The sequence below is a fragment of the Megascapheus bottae genome, chromosome 10, assembly GCF_031878675.1.
Source record: "Megascapheus bottae isolate mThoBot1 chromosome 10, mThoBot2.hap1, whole genome shotgun sequence".
NCBI lineage: Eukaryota > Metazoa > Chordata > Mammalia > Rodentia > Geomyidae > Megascapheus > Megascapheus bottae.
This window is the reverse complement of record NC_143518.1, coordinates 50,784,540-50,802,258: the sequence shown is the minus strand read 5'-3', so window position 1 is coordinate 50,802,258 and position 17,719 is coordinate 50,784,540. Positions and strand designations below refer to the sequence as shown.

General features: G+C 38.8%; 1 protein-coding gene across 7 annotated transcripts in view; it reads right to left on the bottom strand.

Annotated features, from left to right (window-relative positions):
• The window catches only part of LOC150058425 (acyl-CoA:lysophosphatidylglycerol acyltransferase 1), a 72,566-nt gene that overhangs the window by 21,072 nt on the left and 33,775 nt on the right, over window positions 1-17,719 (bottom strand). For 4 of the 7 annotated variants that reach the window (XM_090341239.1, XM_090341241.1, XM_090341238.1 and 1 more), the window contains exons 4-6: window positions 13,901-13,996; window positions 11,560-11,833; window positions 6,908-7,034 (exon numbers count right to left, since the gene is read on the bottom strand). In XM_090341239.1, the coding sequence (XP_090197365.1) occupies window positions 6,908-7,034; window positions 11,560-11,833; window positions 13,901-13,996 (497 nt within the window). Of the gene's footprint in view, window positions 1-3,686; window positions 4,433-6,907; window positions 7,035-11,559; window positions 11,834-13,900; window positions 13,997-17,719 lie in introns of those variants that run through there. The other 3 variants (XR_016536883.1, XM_090341243.1, XM_090341242.1) reach the window with 3 other exon arrangements.

Sequence of the window (17,719 nt, the reverse complement as noted above, 5' to 3'; positions counted from 1 at the left end):
ACATTGAAATGAACAATCCTCTAATTCAGCAAAGGATCAAATGTAGTGAATATCAGGCAGTTATCTTGGAATCAAATAAGAGGCCTTGGTGGGGGCGGGGGTGGTTAAATAATTAAATGTAGACATATCAGAAATAAACCTTTAGAAGACCAATAGCTATCCAAATAGAAAACTAACTCCTTCTCTTTGGGAAACAAACATTTTTACTACCAATAATCTAAAATGGGCTTTTGACAGAGTATTTCATGGAAATCCATAGAATTTGATTTAAATTACTAGATAAAATTACACTTCCAAAAAAGATGTAAAACAATGAGTAGATGTTCCTCTCTACATTTAAGTCAGAATATCTAAACTTTTTTGTTTTTTGTTTTTTTTTTTCCTCCAGTCCTGGGACTTGAACTCAGGGCCTGGGCACTGTTTCTGGACATATTTTGCTCAAGGCTAGCACTCTACCACTCAGGCCACAGCTCCACTTCTGGCTTTTTCTGAGTATGTGATACTGAGGAATTGAACACAAGGCTTCGTGCATGCTAGGCGAGCACTTTACCACTAAGCAATGCTCCCAGCCCTAGAATACCTGAACTTTTAAATAATCAAGATACCAAAATGTGAGCCAACAAACCTAATTAAACCCTCAATTCAAACATGTCAACTACACGTAAGGAACCAAGCATGGATGGAGATGCTGAAATAATCAATTCCTGATTTCAAAAGGTTAGTAAGAGTGTTGGGAGTTTGGCCTAGTGATAGAGTACTCGCCTAGCATGCCTATAGCATGCCTAGTATGTACTGCATACCACATACATATTTGCCTAGTATGTACCACTAGAAAAAGCTGGAATGATGCTGTGGCTCAAGTGGTAGAGCTCTAGCCTTCAGAAAGCCCAAGGACAGTGCTCAGGCCCTGAGTTTAAGCCCCAAGACTGGCAAAAGAAAAAAAAAAAAAGGTTAGTAAGAGAGCAAAGTGATGAAAGAAATAAGCCATCAAATATGGCGAGTGTTGTATAAAGAGTTTAAAGAATTACCATGTGAGTTTAAATGAAGGAATGTTTGTGTTCATTTGTGGCTCAGGTTATAGAAAAAAGTGTCACTTGAATTTGGGTTAAAGGAGTAAAGGTTGGGCTGGAGTGTGGCCTAGTGGTACAATGCTAGCCATGGCATGCATGAAAACTCAGGTTCAATTCCTTGGTACCACATACATAGAAAAATCTAGAAGTGGGCCGGGAGTTTGGCCTTGTGGTTAAGGTGCTTGCCTAGCATGCATGAGGACCCGGGTTCGATTCCTCGGTACCACATACATAGAAAAAAGCTGGAAGTGGTGCTGAGGCTCAAGTGGTAGAGCTCTAGCCTTGAGAAAGTCCAAGGACAGTGCTCAGGCCCTGAGCTCAAGCCCAGGACTGGCAAAAAAAAAAAGAAAAATCTAGAAGTGGTGCTGTGGCTCAAGTGGCAGAGCTCTAGCCTTGAGAAAGCCCAGGGACAGTGCTCAGGCACTGAGTTCAAGGCCCAAAAAAGGACTGGCCCAAAAAAATGAGTTAAGATTAACAATTAGAAGCATTTTAAACTAAGTAACACTGCATATTATTTTCAAAAAAATCAAAGTATACTATAAGATAGACAATGAACAAGCAACTTCCCTATTCCTTCCTTCCCAGATCCTTGTATCTCAGATAAAGTCCCACTAACTTCTAACAGCATCTTTTGCTGCTTCCATCTAGTTTATGAACATGAATTACTTGGGCTTTCTCAAGGCTGGCCCTCTACCACTTGAGCCACAGTGCTGCTTTCAGCTTTCTCTGTGTATGTGGTACCAGGGAATTAAACCTAAGACTTTATGCATGCTAGGTGATGCTCCTGTCCCAAGTGTTACTATTTCGAGATGATTACACTGCGAATGTGCTCACTGATTCCTGCTCTGGAAGATAAGTGTCTAGCCGGGCATGATGGCACATGCCTGTAATCCTAGCTTCTCAGGAGGCTGAGACCTGAGGATTGAGGTTCAAAGCCAGCCTGGGCACTAAAGTCTGTGACTCTTATCTCCAATTAACCACCAGAAAACTGGAAGTGGCACTGTGGCTCAAGGGGTAGGCATTAGCCTTGAGCTGAAAAGCTTAGTGACAACCTTCCAGGCCCAGAGTTCAAGCCCTATGACTGTCCAAAAAAAACAAAAACAAAAAAACAAGTATTTGCTTATCTTCCACCATTTCTTCTCTTTTCCATTACTCTTCCTTCTCTCTTCATCAATTAAAGCTTCCTTCTCTTTACCTGACTTTAACTGTAGCCTCTCTGGATATCACTTTTATAATAATAAATTTTTAAAAGTTATACTGGGCACAATCCTAGCTACGCAGAAAGCTGAGACCTGAGGATCTCGGTTCAAAGCCAACCCAGGCACAAAAGACCTTGAGACTCTTATCTCTGGAAGTGGTGCTGTGGCTCAACATGGTAGAGCACTAGCCTTGAGCTGAAGAGTTCAGGGACAGTGCCCAGGCCAGGAGTTCAAGCCCCACAACTGACAAAAAAAGAAAGAAAAAAAGAAAGAAAGAAAAGGAACAAGAACTGTAAGATCATATTGGGCTTAGGGGACAAGAACAATTTAAAAGAGGGAAAGAGGGAATTAATCCTGCAGATTTCTAAAGGAAGGCTCTTTGTAGAGGAAACAGCCAGCACCAAGTCCCTTGAGGTAGGAATGTGTTCAGTAACAGCAAGAAAACCAGTGCAACCAAAGGGAGGTAAGTAGGAGTGGGCATGAAGTCAGAAGGAAGCAAAGGGGCCTTCCACAGCACTGCAAGATTCCCAGTTTAGACGAAGAGGCCACAGCAAGATTGCCAGCCTAACACACTGACACAAGCTGACTTAGAATGCAAACGGATTACTTTAGATACTATGTGGGAAATAGATGCTAGAGGAGCAAAAGTTAAAACTAGGTGAGGTATTAGGACAAAATACAGTCTTCTTGGAACAGGCTAGAAGTGGTGGTAGCTACAAACAGTATGAAAAGAAGTGGTCAGACCTTTGAGTTTAAAACCCAAAGGATTGTATAGTGAACCAATTAAGCACCCAAAAAGCTGAAAGTGGAACTGTGGCTCAAGTGGTAGAGCAGTAGCCTTGAGCAAAAATGCTCAGGGACAGTATCCAGGCTGAGTTCAAGCGCCAGGACCAACACACACACACATCTACTGCAGCTTTTCATTTATCTTTAGTCCCTCAAATGAATTTTATAACTATTGTGTCAAGTTTCCTAGAACCATCCTAGAATTACATTAAAATTACAGATTCATTTGGAGTAACTAAACTATTTATAATTTTGAGTTTTCCCCTCTACAAATAGTAAAATTTCCATATTTTATGTTTTAATATTTTACATAATACCCAATGACAAATGAAATGATGTTCAAGTTTTACTTCAAAATAATCCAGTTGGCCAAGACATGTGAAAGGGGATCAATGTATGTGAATTAATGCACTTTCTATCTGGCAAATATCATGTAACCCTTTTACTAATTACAATAAAAAAATGCAAAAAAAAATAATCCAGTTGGTTCTAGGCAATAAAAGAGAAATATACTTGAGGCTTCATATATAGACTCATTACAATTAATTAAAACCTTGGAGCAAATATGTCAAAATGTTAATATGTACATACACTATCTAGGCAGTGAGCGTATTTGTCTTAAAATATATTTAGATATTTCTTCCCTGAATTAATACCCCCAAGTAGAAAAGTAAATTCTTGCCTCAAGTGCCTAATTAAATACCCTCTCCAAAGTATTTCTGCCATCAAATCAGAAATGACAACAATGCCTCTGCTTTTGGTCATCTATCTATGCCACTACACTTAAGACTGCATTTTTTCTCAAATTTATAAAAAATAAAAGCATCATCTTCTCTAATCTACTGTCCCAATTTGGAATGGTGCAGACACTCTCCTTATTTCAAGGAGAGAAATTAAAGTTCCTTTTACCCCAGTGGGAACTCTTGCCTACAACTAAAATCTAATCATGTTTAATTTGCTGGTTATTTAACAGCAGTGTACTGTGTCTACTACTTATTTAGTAGTAATAAACTATCTTCCAGTTTAACTAAAATAAAAAGGGAGAGGGGAAGGGAAAGTTATTTCTTCTCAAATGTTTTCCATAGTTAAACCTTAATTCCCCTTTTAAAACTTTACACCTCCCTCTCTCCCTCCTGTTTTTTAGGTTTTCTTTTTTTTTTTTCTGTCAGTTGTGTGACTTGAACTCTGGACCTGGGTATTGTCCCTGAGCTCTTCAGCTCAAGGCTACCGCCCTATCCCCTGAGCCACAGCACCACTTCCCTGTTTTTTAGCTTTTTGACACAGGGTCTCACTACTATAGCAGGCTGACCTTGAACTCTAGATCCTCCTGGCCTTGAACTCAATCCTCTTGCCTCAGTCACAATGTCTTACAAATTCCTGAAAGAAAAGGAAAGTATATTTCCTCACCTGTCCCATAAGTCCTAGGGTATGCATATAAATAGCTGGGTATAACGTGTAATTTTAATGAAATTTTCAGAGTATTATTCCATACCTTAATTTAATTTTCACAAACCAAACACAACAAAGCTTTTTCTTTTTTAAATCTGTATTCTATCAATAACATTTTTATAAAGAAACATACTTCTGTGAAGCTTCTTTTTAATCATTAGAAGTATTATTCTATATCAAATCAAACAGTTCTCATTCTCTATCAACAATATAGTTTTGTTCTCTAAGATATAAATTATTTATTTTTAGGACATGAATAATTTTGAAAATACAGTGAATGCTATGAGCCTTCTTTGTGAAAAATACCACATTATATACAAAAGTTTGCAAATCAATTCAGTGAAAAGGTTCTGAGAGCTATCTATGAGCCCAATGGTAAAGAACCTCTGTTTCAAGTGAATTTAAAAGTCTTATCCTTATTCCTGTTAATTTTTCTAAAAATAGGTCAGTTCTTCAGTTTTTAAGATCCTTCATCATTTATTTTTTTTCTGATTATCTTCAAGTAAATTCCTTCTACTTCCTAACAGCCCAGGCAAAAAAGTCCATGAAACTCTTATCTTCAACTAAGCACCAAAAGAAATTCAGAAGTGGAGCTGTGGTTTTAGTAGTAGAGCACTAGCCTTGAGCAAAAAAAAGCTCAGGGACAGCACCTAGGCCCCAAGTTTAAGCCCCAGGACAGGGCATATGCACACCCCAAAAAAAAAAAAAGGAAAGTAGGGTTAACTATAACCGAATGTCTGTATACTAGAGTGTTTTCTTCTTAGTTTCAGTTCCTCAGGGTACAGTTTGTTAGGAATATCATGTACATCCAATACAAATGTAATCTGCCTATATGGTAAGCATATCCGGTTACCATGTAACCCTAGCTTGGACATTAATATTGAACTTTACTAATTATAACTTAAGTATCTAAGGTTAGGTATGTTTCATATACAAGAAATAAAACTATTCCTAGAGCAATTCTTCCAGGGTCTAGTGTATCACCTTATATATAGTAATATTCAATAACTTAAGAAAAACACACAACATTCATGGAATAGATTCAAAGCAGTCCGAAGAAGTACACTCTTACAACTTGGTGTAGTGGCTCATGCCAATAATCCTACCTACTCCAGAGGCTAAGCTTGGGAAGATTATGGTTCAAAATCAGTCCAGGCAAAGAAGCTGTGAGACTCCTATCTTAACCAATAAAAATCTAGGAGTGGTAGTGTACATTTTTTATCTCATCTAGGTGGGAAGCAAAATAAGGAAGAATGCAGTCCAAGCCAGCCCAAGTAAAAAGCAAGATCCTATTCAAAGAATAACAAAAGCAAAAAGGGCCAAGGATGTGGCTCAGGTGGTAGAGTATCTGCCTAGCAAGCATGAAGCCCCGAGCATACCACAAAAAAAAGGGGGGGGGGGAGGGAGAGAATTACACTCTACTTTGGAAGTTTAAATCAAACAGTAGAATCAGCTGTAATTTTACAGCCATCTATCATACATCAAAAGTCCAAACTTTAGTATTTGCTTTTTTTTTTCTTGCTGTTAGTACTCAGGCTTGAACTCAAGACCTAGGTGCTATCTGTCCCATAGACATTTTGTGCAAAGCTGGCTCTCTACCATTTGAGCCATAGCTTTACTTCTAGCTTTTTGGTAATTAATTGGAGAAAAATCTTCTTACCTGGGCTGGCTTCAAACTGCAATGCTCAGCTCTCAACCTTCTGGGTAGCTAAAATTATAGGCGTGAGCCACCAATGCCTGACTAGTGTTTACTTTTAAGTCACAAAATTTAAGTTCTAAATCTTTTCAACTGTACACTTATATTTATATATAAGTATTCTTCCAACTCTATACTTAGAGAATGCTGATTAAACACACAAAACACATAAGAAAACAAGCTGGCCATTTGCTAACAATGGCTATGCAATTTGAGCAAGTTTCCTCTTGTCTTGAAGTATCCTTTATGGCTACTGTTATCTTCCTTGGGACTAATTCCTCACATTTTAAATTAGTTACTATGCTGAAGTGTGTGACAAGGAGATGAAAGCAAAATGGACTATACAAGCCTTATCCATATCATGCTTTAATATGAATAACTTCAGAGATTTACAGGAAACTCTCTCCAAAAATGTACATTAAAAAAATCTCAAGATGTTAGCAAGAATATTCAATAAATATTTGCAGAGGATCGTTTTTAGAGACCTGTATTATTCAGTGAGTGAAAACTACTTCAAATGTTTAAAATTAAAGATTCAGCATAAGAGTAATTTTTATTCCTGTAACATGAACCATGAAATGTGATTCAAGCTAACAAGCGCAAGATCCCAAGTTCAAACTCCAGTACAACAAAAATAATTAAAACCTTCATACTGTCCTGAGGTAGTATGGCTGGATATATACTGAGTACTGATGAAGAATTCTTACCTGTAGTGTACATGTGTGACTGTTGGTTTCCTGTACCCAAGGATCCAGGTTTGAATATCTAGAGGCTCAGCTTTGGGATAAGCTATGGTTGTATCTATTATCCACTGGAGGCCTGTTGATTTGCTCTCTGAGAACAAATTAAAAAAATTATTTAAGGTAGGATCAGATTTTATGTTATGTGTGGCAGATGATATGGTATATATTATTTGAACAGCACGAAGTTAAAAGTTTCCATGAGACATTTATCTCCAATTAGCCACTCAAAAAATGGAAGTGGGGGCCGAGAGTTTGGCCTAGTGGTAGAGTGCTTGCCTAGCATGCATGAAGACCCGGGTTCAATTCCTCGGTACCACATACATAGAAAAAAGCCAGAAATGGTGTTGTGGCTCAAGTGGTAGAGCTCTAGCCTTGAGAAAACCCAAGGACAGTGCTCAGGCCCTGAGCTCAAGCCCAGGACTGGCAAAAAAACAAAAACAAAAACTGTAAGTGGCACTGCAGCTCAAATGATAAAATGTTAGCCTTGAGCACAAAGAAGCTTAGGGATAGTGCCCAGGCCCTGAGTTCAAGTCCCAGAACTGACCAAAACAAAAAACAAACAGAAAATTTAAAAAAATCTCTTATTTGCAAGCCTAAACCTAAATGAACATCAAGAACCAATGAAACATTATTTTTACTTTGATACATTAAAATCTGGCCATAAGTTCTTTAAAGATTTTAGAACAAGATTCCAAAGGAAGTAAAATAACTTTTAAAAAGTTAAAAAAAAAAAAAAAAAAGGGAGGGGGGGGGAGTGAGCAGGAGCATAGCCTAGTGGTAGAGTGCTTGCCTAGCATGCACAAAGCCCTGGGTTCAATTACTCAATACCACATACACAGAAAAAGCCAGAAGTGGTGCTGTGGCTCAAGTGGTAGAGCCCTAACCTTAATAAAGCCCAAGAACAGTGCCCAGGTCATGAGTTCAAGCCACAGGACTGGCAAAAACAAACAAGCAAGCAAACAAACAAAAAACTCTTAATTAAACTCATTTAAAAGTAACTTGCTGGGGAGGAGGGGCACATGACTGTAATTCCAGCACTATGTGGGAAGACTGTGAGTTCAAGGTTAGCCTGGAAGACATAGCAAGACTGTCTCATCTCAAAAGAAAACAAACAAATCATAATCTGTACCATTAAAGGAATAGATTCTGTGTAAACATTTTTATATATTCTGGATAAAGGATACTAATTATCTCTGACATACATTAAGGAAAAAAACCCAACAAGATGGATGGAGAGAAGAGTAGAAAGAAATGTGAAGCAAATAAAGCAATTTCTTATAGAACTTAGTTAGGAAAGCTGGGCGTGGTAGCTCATGCCTGTAATCCTAGCTATTCAGGAGGCTGAGATCTGAGGATTGCAGTTCAAAGGCAGTTTGAGCACTAAAATGTCCATGAAACTCTTATGTCTAATTAACCACCAGAAAACTGGAAGTAGTGCTGTGGCTCAAGGGGTAGGGTGGTAGCCATCAGTGAAGAGCTCTGGGACAGCTCCCAGCCCCAGAGTTCAAGTCCCACCACCAACAACAAAAGAAAAAGAATTTAGTTGGGCAGCTCATAGATAGTCACTGTAAATTTTTTTTTTTTTTTTTTTGCCAGTCCTGGGCTTGAGCTCAAGGCCTGAGCGCTGTTCTTGGACTTTCTCAAGGCTAGACCTCTACCACTTGAGCACCACTTCTGGCTTTTTTGTATATATGTGGTTCCAAGGAATCGAACCCAGGTCTTTGTGCATGCTAGGCAAGCACTTTAACCATGAGGCCAAACTCCCGGCCGTCACTGTAAATTTTTTAAGTTTTATGTGAAAACTTTCATAATAAAGTAATGAAGGAAACCTTCATAGTTCAATTTAATATGTGATGAACTATACATTAAACACACAAAAAATACTAATGCATCTAAAATTAACCAGAGAGGATTTAACTGTATGTTACATGCATCACTCAGTAAAAGAAGTGAAAAATTATGGTTTGTATTTACAGGGGATAAAGCACTAGTTCAGGCTGAAAAATATGAGAGACTCTTATCTCCAATAAACTACTCAGAAAAAGTTAGAAATGGCACTGTGGCTCAAGCAGTAGAGTACTAGCCTTGAGCAAAAGATGCTCAGTGACAGCACCCCCAAAAAAGCCCTGAGTTCAAGCCCCAAGACTGGCAAACGAACACACACAAAAACACTAGAAAATATGAACAATAAGGAAAACAGAATACAGATTATCAAAATAGAAAGAAGAAAGTAGTCTAATACAGGTCAAACTTCAGAAATAATTATGACCTTTTCTAAACAGTTACAATTTTAAAAAATTAAGGAAGCATAAACAATAAAGCACTTTGCTTGGGTTATAAAGAGAAACTGTCTTTCTCGAAAAGAGAACCATCTTTCTTTATTTCTAAGCAATTGGTATGACATTTGCCCCTCCTTTGAGACCTGGAACAGCACAAGGTCAAGGTAATGACCAACAGACTATTAAGACAACAGTTAGCCTTAGTGAGATTAATTCTGCTTGAAAGACCTTTGCTTTCAGCTTTGGCTTGGCAACTGCCAGCGTCTCTCCATCCATTCTGAACTTCCCTTTTCTATTAAAAGACTCTTTCAATTTGGCTTTTTAATGGATGATGAAAGATAGTTGACTGCCAAGCAGTTTCTTGAAAAAAAAAAAAAAAAACAAGTGAACAGAAAAACTCAGTGCAATCTAATGCGCATTATGTTTACACACTCTGTCATCTTTTAAAAAGATATTTCCAAGAGTCAATTTTTCAATCTTTATTTTATTCAAAGAATATTAAAATAATAAATGTGACTAGAGAAAAAGGCCTGCTAATTATTATTCAGCTTCTGAATTTGTAATTTTCCCCTAAATTTCTATAGTGGTAGTGGCTTTCAGCTTGCTTAGAAGATTCACACAATTGATACAAACACCTTCTGCAAACCTTCACAAGACAATTTTGTCTTTTTATGGCTGCCTACATACTCTTTGTCATAAAAGGAATTACTTTTAAAAATGGGAAACTCAACAAGGTGCTACTTACTGGATTACTCATATAAATCTACCTATTCTCAAGACTCAGATGTTGAGAATCTCAGCCTGGGTAACTAAGTCAGGGAGACATACCACCAATTAACAAGCAAAAGCAGTCGGGCCTTGGTGGCTCATGCTTGTAATCCTAACTACCTACCCAGGAAGCTAATATCTGAGGATCTTGGTCAAAGCCAGCCCGGTCTCTAGTCTGTGAAACTCTTATCTCCGATTATCCACCAGAAAACTGGAAGTGGGTGAGCCCAGGCCCACAGTTCAAGCCCACAATCGACCAAAAAAAAAAAAAAAAAAAAGCAAACCCAAGACCGAAAGCATGGCTCAAGTGATAAAGTACCAGCCAAATAAGCAAGCCGAGCAGCTTAAGGCCTCGAATTCAAGTCCTGGTACCAGAAAATTAAAAAAAAAGAAACTCAAGAAGTACTAAAAACAAGGGCAACATCCATAATGCAACGACTCAGAAACAATCAATGCCAACACTGTTACTATCTTTTTTACTGCCATATAGTGTATAGCCTTTGTTAACAGCTTCACAAGAGTCGTGTGTTTCCCACCTTACTAACAATACAGCAAAAGCATTTTGCTGAGCCAATAAAAACTCTCCAAAATCATCATTGTAGTGATGTTGTATTCCATAGAACAGGTATTTAATAATTACTTATCCATTCTCCCTCTGATCATTTCTATTACAACAAATGCTGTGATAAATTTCAATTTGCAATGAAATAGCAAATCCATTTTTAAAAACACTTTAAAAAATGTCAAACTACATTCAATTTATTCCTTACTAAAAGCAAACAAACACCAGGAAGGTTTTTTTTTCTTTCTTTTTTGCCAGTCCTGGGTTTGAGCTCAGGGCCTAAGCACTATCCTTAGGCTTTCTCAAGGCTAGAGCTCTACCATTTGAGCCTCAGCACCACTTCTGGCTTTTCCCGGCTCTTCATGAATGCTAGGCAAGCACTCTGCCACTAGGCCAAACTCCCGGCCCCAAAACCAGGAAGCTTTAAAAGAAAAAAATTGACCAGTGAGGCTGGGAGCATAGCCTAGTGGTAGAGTGCTTGACTATCATGCATGAAGCTCCAGGTTTGATTTCTTGGTACCACATACACAGAAAAAGCGGAAAGTGGCAGAGCACTAGCCTTGAGCACAACCTGTCCAAAGACAGTGCCCAGGCCCTCAGTTCAAGCTCCAGGCCAAAAAGAAAAAACAATTATTAAAAAAAAATGTACCATTACTGTGATAGTTTTTTCCAACAATTTATTTTTGTTTTTCTTTTAACTTAGCAATTTCAATTCTAGGCAACTGTGCCACACAAAGAATTTCATAACATATCTTTATATTTCTAGGAAGGTTTAATTTGCAGTGAAATTTATCCTAAGGAAAGATATGTGGGCAGGTAAGACACCTTTGACTATAAACATTTCTGTATTAGTTGAACAAATTATTGTAAGCACAGACGAATTGTTTCATCTTCCTGAGTATTACTTCTATTTGATAAAAATGATCTTTAAAAACCAATTACACATTCTGGAACTCCAGAATAACCTTCAATTCCTATCAGGTTTGAAATGCTAAAAGCCATCATACCTAATTGTTTGGCATCTCCTCCTGCTGGACTTCCATTCTCCTGTCGCGCTACCAGTGCACTCAGAATAATTTGTGTGGCCCCAAACCTTGGCAAAGTGACGTGTGTAAGAAATGGCAAGTTGTTCTTCTTTGCAAATGCCTGACTCGTTTCTCGCCTCTTCCTGAGGAAGCCCCCTTCGGGGAACAAAACAATCCACTTTCGATCTCTGCTCCTGTACTTATTTTCTAGGTGCTTCCTGAGAAGAAGCAGTTGCTGGTCACGATGAGATTTGCCCTAGAAGGTACATGTACATAGTAAGGACAGGTACCTCTGAAACTGAAATGCTGAAAAATTAAGTAGAAATAGTGGCTTCTAAAATCCAACAATAGGATAGAACAGTGACACAACACACACATACCCTTCTCTTTGTGACTCCAGTGGTAAAACGAGAGACATTATTAGTGATTCAACCAATCTTTGTTTCTGAAAGCAAAGCAATTTGCTCATTCACCAACATAGTGATGGAATGCCTACTATCTGAGAAGCATAGCGGGTAAATCTAGGGTGTAAATTCAGTTGGTGACATGTATTGGGAAGAAAAGAGGGTTAAGAGGGTTGGGACAAGCTGCTGCAAGGAGGTGACAATTGAGCAAGATTCTGCTACTGTGAGAAAATATGAAGATAAGAGGCAGAATATTCCAAATGACAAGAACAAAAAAGAGATGAAGGCCCAGCGGTGGGAACAGACTTGGAATGTTCAAAGAACAGTACACTAAGGCCAATGTGGCTGAAGGCATGCACAAAGTAGTTACTGAGAGAATATGACATTGCAGAGGGAGATAGAGGCCAAATAAAAATGGACTTGTCATAAGTAAGACGTTTCAGATGCAAAATCTGTAGTTTGGAACCAGGAAGTATCATAATCTAAACTAATCTCTTAGCAGGCTAAGTTCTAATGCTTTTGTTGTTGTTGTTGTTAGTTGTGGGGCTGAACCCTGGGCCTGGGCATTGTCCCTGAGCTCTTCAGCTCAAGGCTACTGCCTTAACCCTTGAGCCAAAGCACCAATTCCAGTTTTCTTGTGGTTAATTGGAGATAAGAGTACCCAGGCTGGCTTTGAACCTTGATCCTCAGATCTCAGCCCCCTGAGTAGCTAGGATTACAGGCATGGGCCACCAGGCCCTGCTAGTGCTGCTGCTTTTTCTTACCCTAAACTATTTCTCATGGTTGGGATCCTTCTTTTTTTGTTTTGTTTTTGTTGTTGTTTTTTTTGTTGGTTGGTCATAGGACTTGAACTCTGGGCCTGGGTGTTGTCCCTGAGCTCTGCAGCTCAAGGCTACTGTCCTACCCCTTGAGCCACAGTGCCACTTCCAGTTTTCTACTGGTTAGCTAGAGATAAGAGTTTCATGGACTTTAGTGCCCAGAATGGCTTTGAACTGTGATCCTCAGATCTCAGCTTCCTGAGTAACTAAGATTACAGGTGTGAGCCACCGAGCCTGGTTGTTGGGACCCTTCTTAATCTATTTTCATCCATAAATCCACTTACCCTCTTTAAAATTTATGCCAAATATGATCTTCTGCAATGTTTTTTCTGGGTTCACAGAAACCTGGTATACTTTCACTAGTATGAATTTCCAAACATTTCCTATTATTATTACTTATTTTTATATGTAATGAGCTCCCTACTAGTAGTTAATATATCTTCTACATCATATGATAAAGCTTTGCAACTAAAAAAAAAAATAATAATATAATAACAATGGTTGGGGCCGGGAGTTTGGCCTAGTGGTAGAGTGCTTGCCTAGCATGCACAAAGACCTAGGTTCGATAGCTCAGTACCACATACATAGAAAAAAAGCCAGAAATGGTGCAGAGGCTCAAGTGGTAGAGCTCTATCCTTGAGAAAGTCCAAGGACAGTGCTTAGGCCCTGAGCTCAAGCCCAGGACTGGCAAAAAAAAAAAAAAAAAAAAAAAAAAAGGTTATCCTGACAAAATGATGATGATGTAGTTTGCAAGCACTATTCTTTCTGAGTGCTTTATCTAATTCCCAAAATCTGTGGGGATTTGCTACCTGTTACTTCCAAGTGAAAAATGAAACTTTGACTCTTTGAGTAACATGCCCAATTCATATAGCTAAAAAGATGAAGAGCAGGAATGTCACAGATTTTTGGCAAGGGCATTATAAGGGTCTTATTACTTAGGTATTCTTAAATTCATGCTGAAATAAATGTTTAAGAGACAAAGACTCAAAGGCAGAGCTCTAAGACACCAGAACTGGCTCTGCTGTCTTGTTATGCCTCATTTCAAAATCAGTAATCAGTTTGACCAAGCTATCACTGAAGGAAAATATATTAAGCACTTACTTGTCTTATAAAGAAGTCCCCATGAATTAGCGAAACAATTCCAAAGTTTGTATACTTAAAAATGTGATCCATCAGCCACATCATTTGTGCAACAACCTAAAATGTTCAAAAGAGATAATTAACTATTGGACAAAGAGCGTCAACTTTAAGTTTGAAATATAATTATCTAGACATTTTTCTCTTTTTATTTTTGCTGGTCCTGAGGTTTGAATTCTGGGACTGGATGTTGTCTCTGAGCTTTTTTTGCTCAAGGCTAGCTGTTTACCACTTATGCCGCAGTGGTACTATTAGCTTTTTCTGAGTAGTTTATTAGAGATAAGAGTCTCATAGACTTTTCTGCTGGCTTCAAACCATGATCCTCAGATTTCAGCCTCCTGAGTAGCTAGGATTACAAATGTGAGCCACTGGTACCTGACTCAGATATATTCTTCTTAGACTTTTTTTTTTTTTTTGGTCAGTCATAGGGCTTGAACTCTGGGCCTGGGCACTGTCCATGAGCTGTTTAGCTCAAGGCTATACTCTACCACTAGAGTCACAGCACCACTTCCAGTTTTCTGGTGGTTAATTGGAGATAATAGTCTCACGGGAAATGTGGCTTAGTGGTAGAGTGCTTGCCTAGCATGCAGGAAGCCCTGGGTTCGATTCCCCAGTACCACATAAACAGAAAATGTTGGAAGTGGCACTGAGGCCTAACTGATAACAGTGCTAACCTTGAGCAAAGAGAAGATTACGGACAGTGCCCTGAGTTCAAGCCCCAGGACTGACAGGAAGAAAAAAGACAGAGAAGGAAAGACAAGTGACTTAAGACTTTCGTCATTTGCTTTAGGAGCTGGGAGTTTGGCCTAGTTGGTAGAGTGCTTGCCTAGCATGCACGAAGACCTGGGTTTAATTCCTCCATACCACATACATAGAAAAAGCTAGAAGTGGTGCTGTGGCTTCAAGCGCTAGCCTTGAGGAAAGCCCAATGACAGTGCTCAGGCCCTGGGTTCAAGACTAGGAATGGCAAAAACAACAAGAGTCTCATGGACTTTCCTGCCTGGATTGCTTTGAACAGGGATCCTCAGATCTCAGCCTCCTGAGTAGCTAAGAGTACAGGTGTGAGCCACCACACCCAGCTCAGATATATTCTCAATGACTAAATACGTTAAATCTAATAAACACACATATCACTATATAACAAGCCAAGATGAATTAACTTTTTTTTTTTTTTTGGCCAGTCCAGGGGCTTGTACTCTGGGCCTGAGCACTGTCCTAGGGCTTTCTCAGGGATAGAGCTCTACCACTTGAGCCACAGCACCACTTCTGGCTTTTTTTTTTTGTATGGGGTAACAAGAAATCGAAATTCCCAGCACAAATTAGCTTCTTAAATATAGACTTAAGGGGCCGGGAGTTTGGCCTAGTGGTTAAAGTGCTTGCCTAGCATGCACGAAGACCTGGGTTTGATTCCTTGGTACCACATACATACAAAAAAAAGTCGGAAGTGGTGCTGAGGCTCAAGTGGTAGAGCTCTAGCCTTGAGAAAGTACAAGGACAGCGCTCAGGCCCTGAGCTCAAGCCCAGGACTGGCAAATAAATAAATAAATAAAGACAAGATTTCAAATCTGTTTTACCTAAATGAAGTTTATGAAATCATATTGAATCAATACAAATAAATGGTTAATGTTAACAAAGTTTATACACTTAATTAGTAAGCACTAAAACTTTATAAAAATGTGAACATACCTTAATGGCTAAGATATAAAAAGTTACTGTTCAAACTTTTAAAAAATTATAAAATAATTTAATAGGATGATTCATATGTTCTATTACGCTATAAAGAATAGTTATTTGGGCCAGGAGTTTGGCCTAGTGGTAGAGTGCTTGCCTAGCATGCACAAAGACCTGGGTTTGATTCCTCTGTACCACATACATAGTAAAAAGCCGGAAGTGGTGCTGAGGCTCAAGTGGTAGAGCTCTATCCTTGAGAAAGTCCAAGGGCAGTGCTCAGGCCCTGAGCCCTAGCCCACGACTGGCAAAAAAAAAAAAAAAGAATAGTTATTTGTGTGTGGAAATCCATACGCTTGCTGGTGTATTTATAATGTCTCAGGCCTTAAACACAATCCATTGCTGACAAGATTCTCATTGTAAGAGCAGAAGACTTCCTATCAAGCAAATTTTAAAATTCAAAGTACAAACAGGATCTAATCAATGAAGTGACTAATTGTTATTTCCTGCTGAGGAAAATAACAAGGAAATCCTTATTATAAGCCTTAAAGTAAAAGCTATAAGTTCATTGTAAAATGCAATGAGTTTTACTTTGGCATCCCTTGGGAATTATAAATGTAAACACCATCTCCAGCCAAAGAATTATGTTAATTTGCATGTTAGAAAAAAAAAAAAAAACTAAGCCAGGCAAGGTGGCTCATGCCTGTAATCCTAGCTACTCAGGAGGCTGAGATCTGAGGATCTAGGCTCAAAGCCAGCCCCGGCACAAAAGGACCTAAGACTCTTATCTCCAATTAATCTCTAGAAAACCTAGAAAACGGGAAGTGGGGCTTGGCTCAAGGGTAGGGTGGTAGCCTTGGACTGAAGAGCTCAGGGACCATGCCCAAGCCCAGAGGTAGGGTGGTAGCCATGAGCTGAAGAGCTCAGGGACAGCGCCTAGGCCAAGTTCAAGCCCCATGACCCACAAAAAAAAGAAAAAAAAAAACTGTAAGTAACTGGTATTCATGTCTACTTACAAAGCATTATAAAAGTTCAAAGGTGGGGCCGGGAGTTTGGCCTAATGGTTAAAGTGCTTGCTTAGCAAGCATGAAGACCCGGGTTTGATTCCTCAGTACCACATACATAGAAAAAAGCTGGAAGTGGTGCTCAAGCCCAGGACTGGCAAAAAAAAAAAAAAAAAAAGTTCAAAGGTGACAAATTACAGTTAGTTCCTTAGTTTTTCCACGCTATCAACTTTACTGTATTAAATCACTTGAAGATTTTTTTGGGTTGGTCATGGGACTTGAACTCTGGTCCTGGGGGTTGTCCTTGAGTTCTTCAGCTCAAGGTTATTGCCCTACTCATTGAGCCACAGGGCTACTTCCAGTTTTAGAGTGGTTAATTGGAGATAAGAGTCTCACGGGAGGGCGGGGGGGTAATGGGTACCAAGACATGTGAAAGGGTATCAATGTATGTGAATTAATGCACCTTCTATCTGGCAAATATCATGTAACCCTTTTACTAATTACAATAAAAAATTAAAAAAAAAAAAAAAAAAAGAGTCTCACAGACTTTAGTGACTTTAGTGTCCGGGCTGGCTTTGAATTGCGATCCTTAGATCTCAGCCTACTAAGTAGCTATGATTACAAGTGTGAGCCACCATGCCTGGCTAAATCACTTAAAGATTTTTAAGCTGGAGACCAGGGGCTCATGCCTGTGATCCTCGCTCTCAGGAGAGCTAGAGGATCAAGGTTCAAAGCAAAATACTCAGTAAAGACCTGGGTTAGAGGTATGGTGAAAGTGGTAGAACACCGGCTGAGTAAGCAGGAAGCCCCAAGTTCAAACTACCAAAAGTAAAAAAAATAAAATAAAACAGAGACATATGTACCCAGTGAAGAACTGAGTTACCATATATCATCAGTTAGATGATCCCTCTGTATCAAATCACTAGGATCTGATTTTTCATTCTAGTTTAGCTTTGCAATAATGGCTATTTTGTTTGACTTAACCAAGACTTAAATTAAGTGGAGTTTGTTGAAAAATATAGACATAAAAAATGAATTCAGCCTATGAAACATTTTAACTTCACAGACCATATGAAGTATAGCTATAATTTATTGGCTTCTGGGTTTAAAA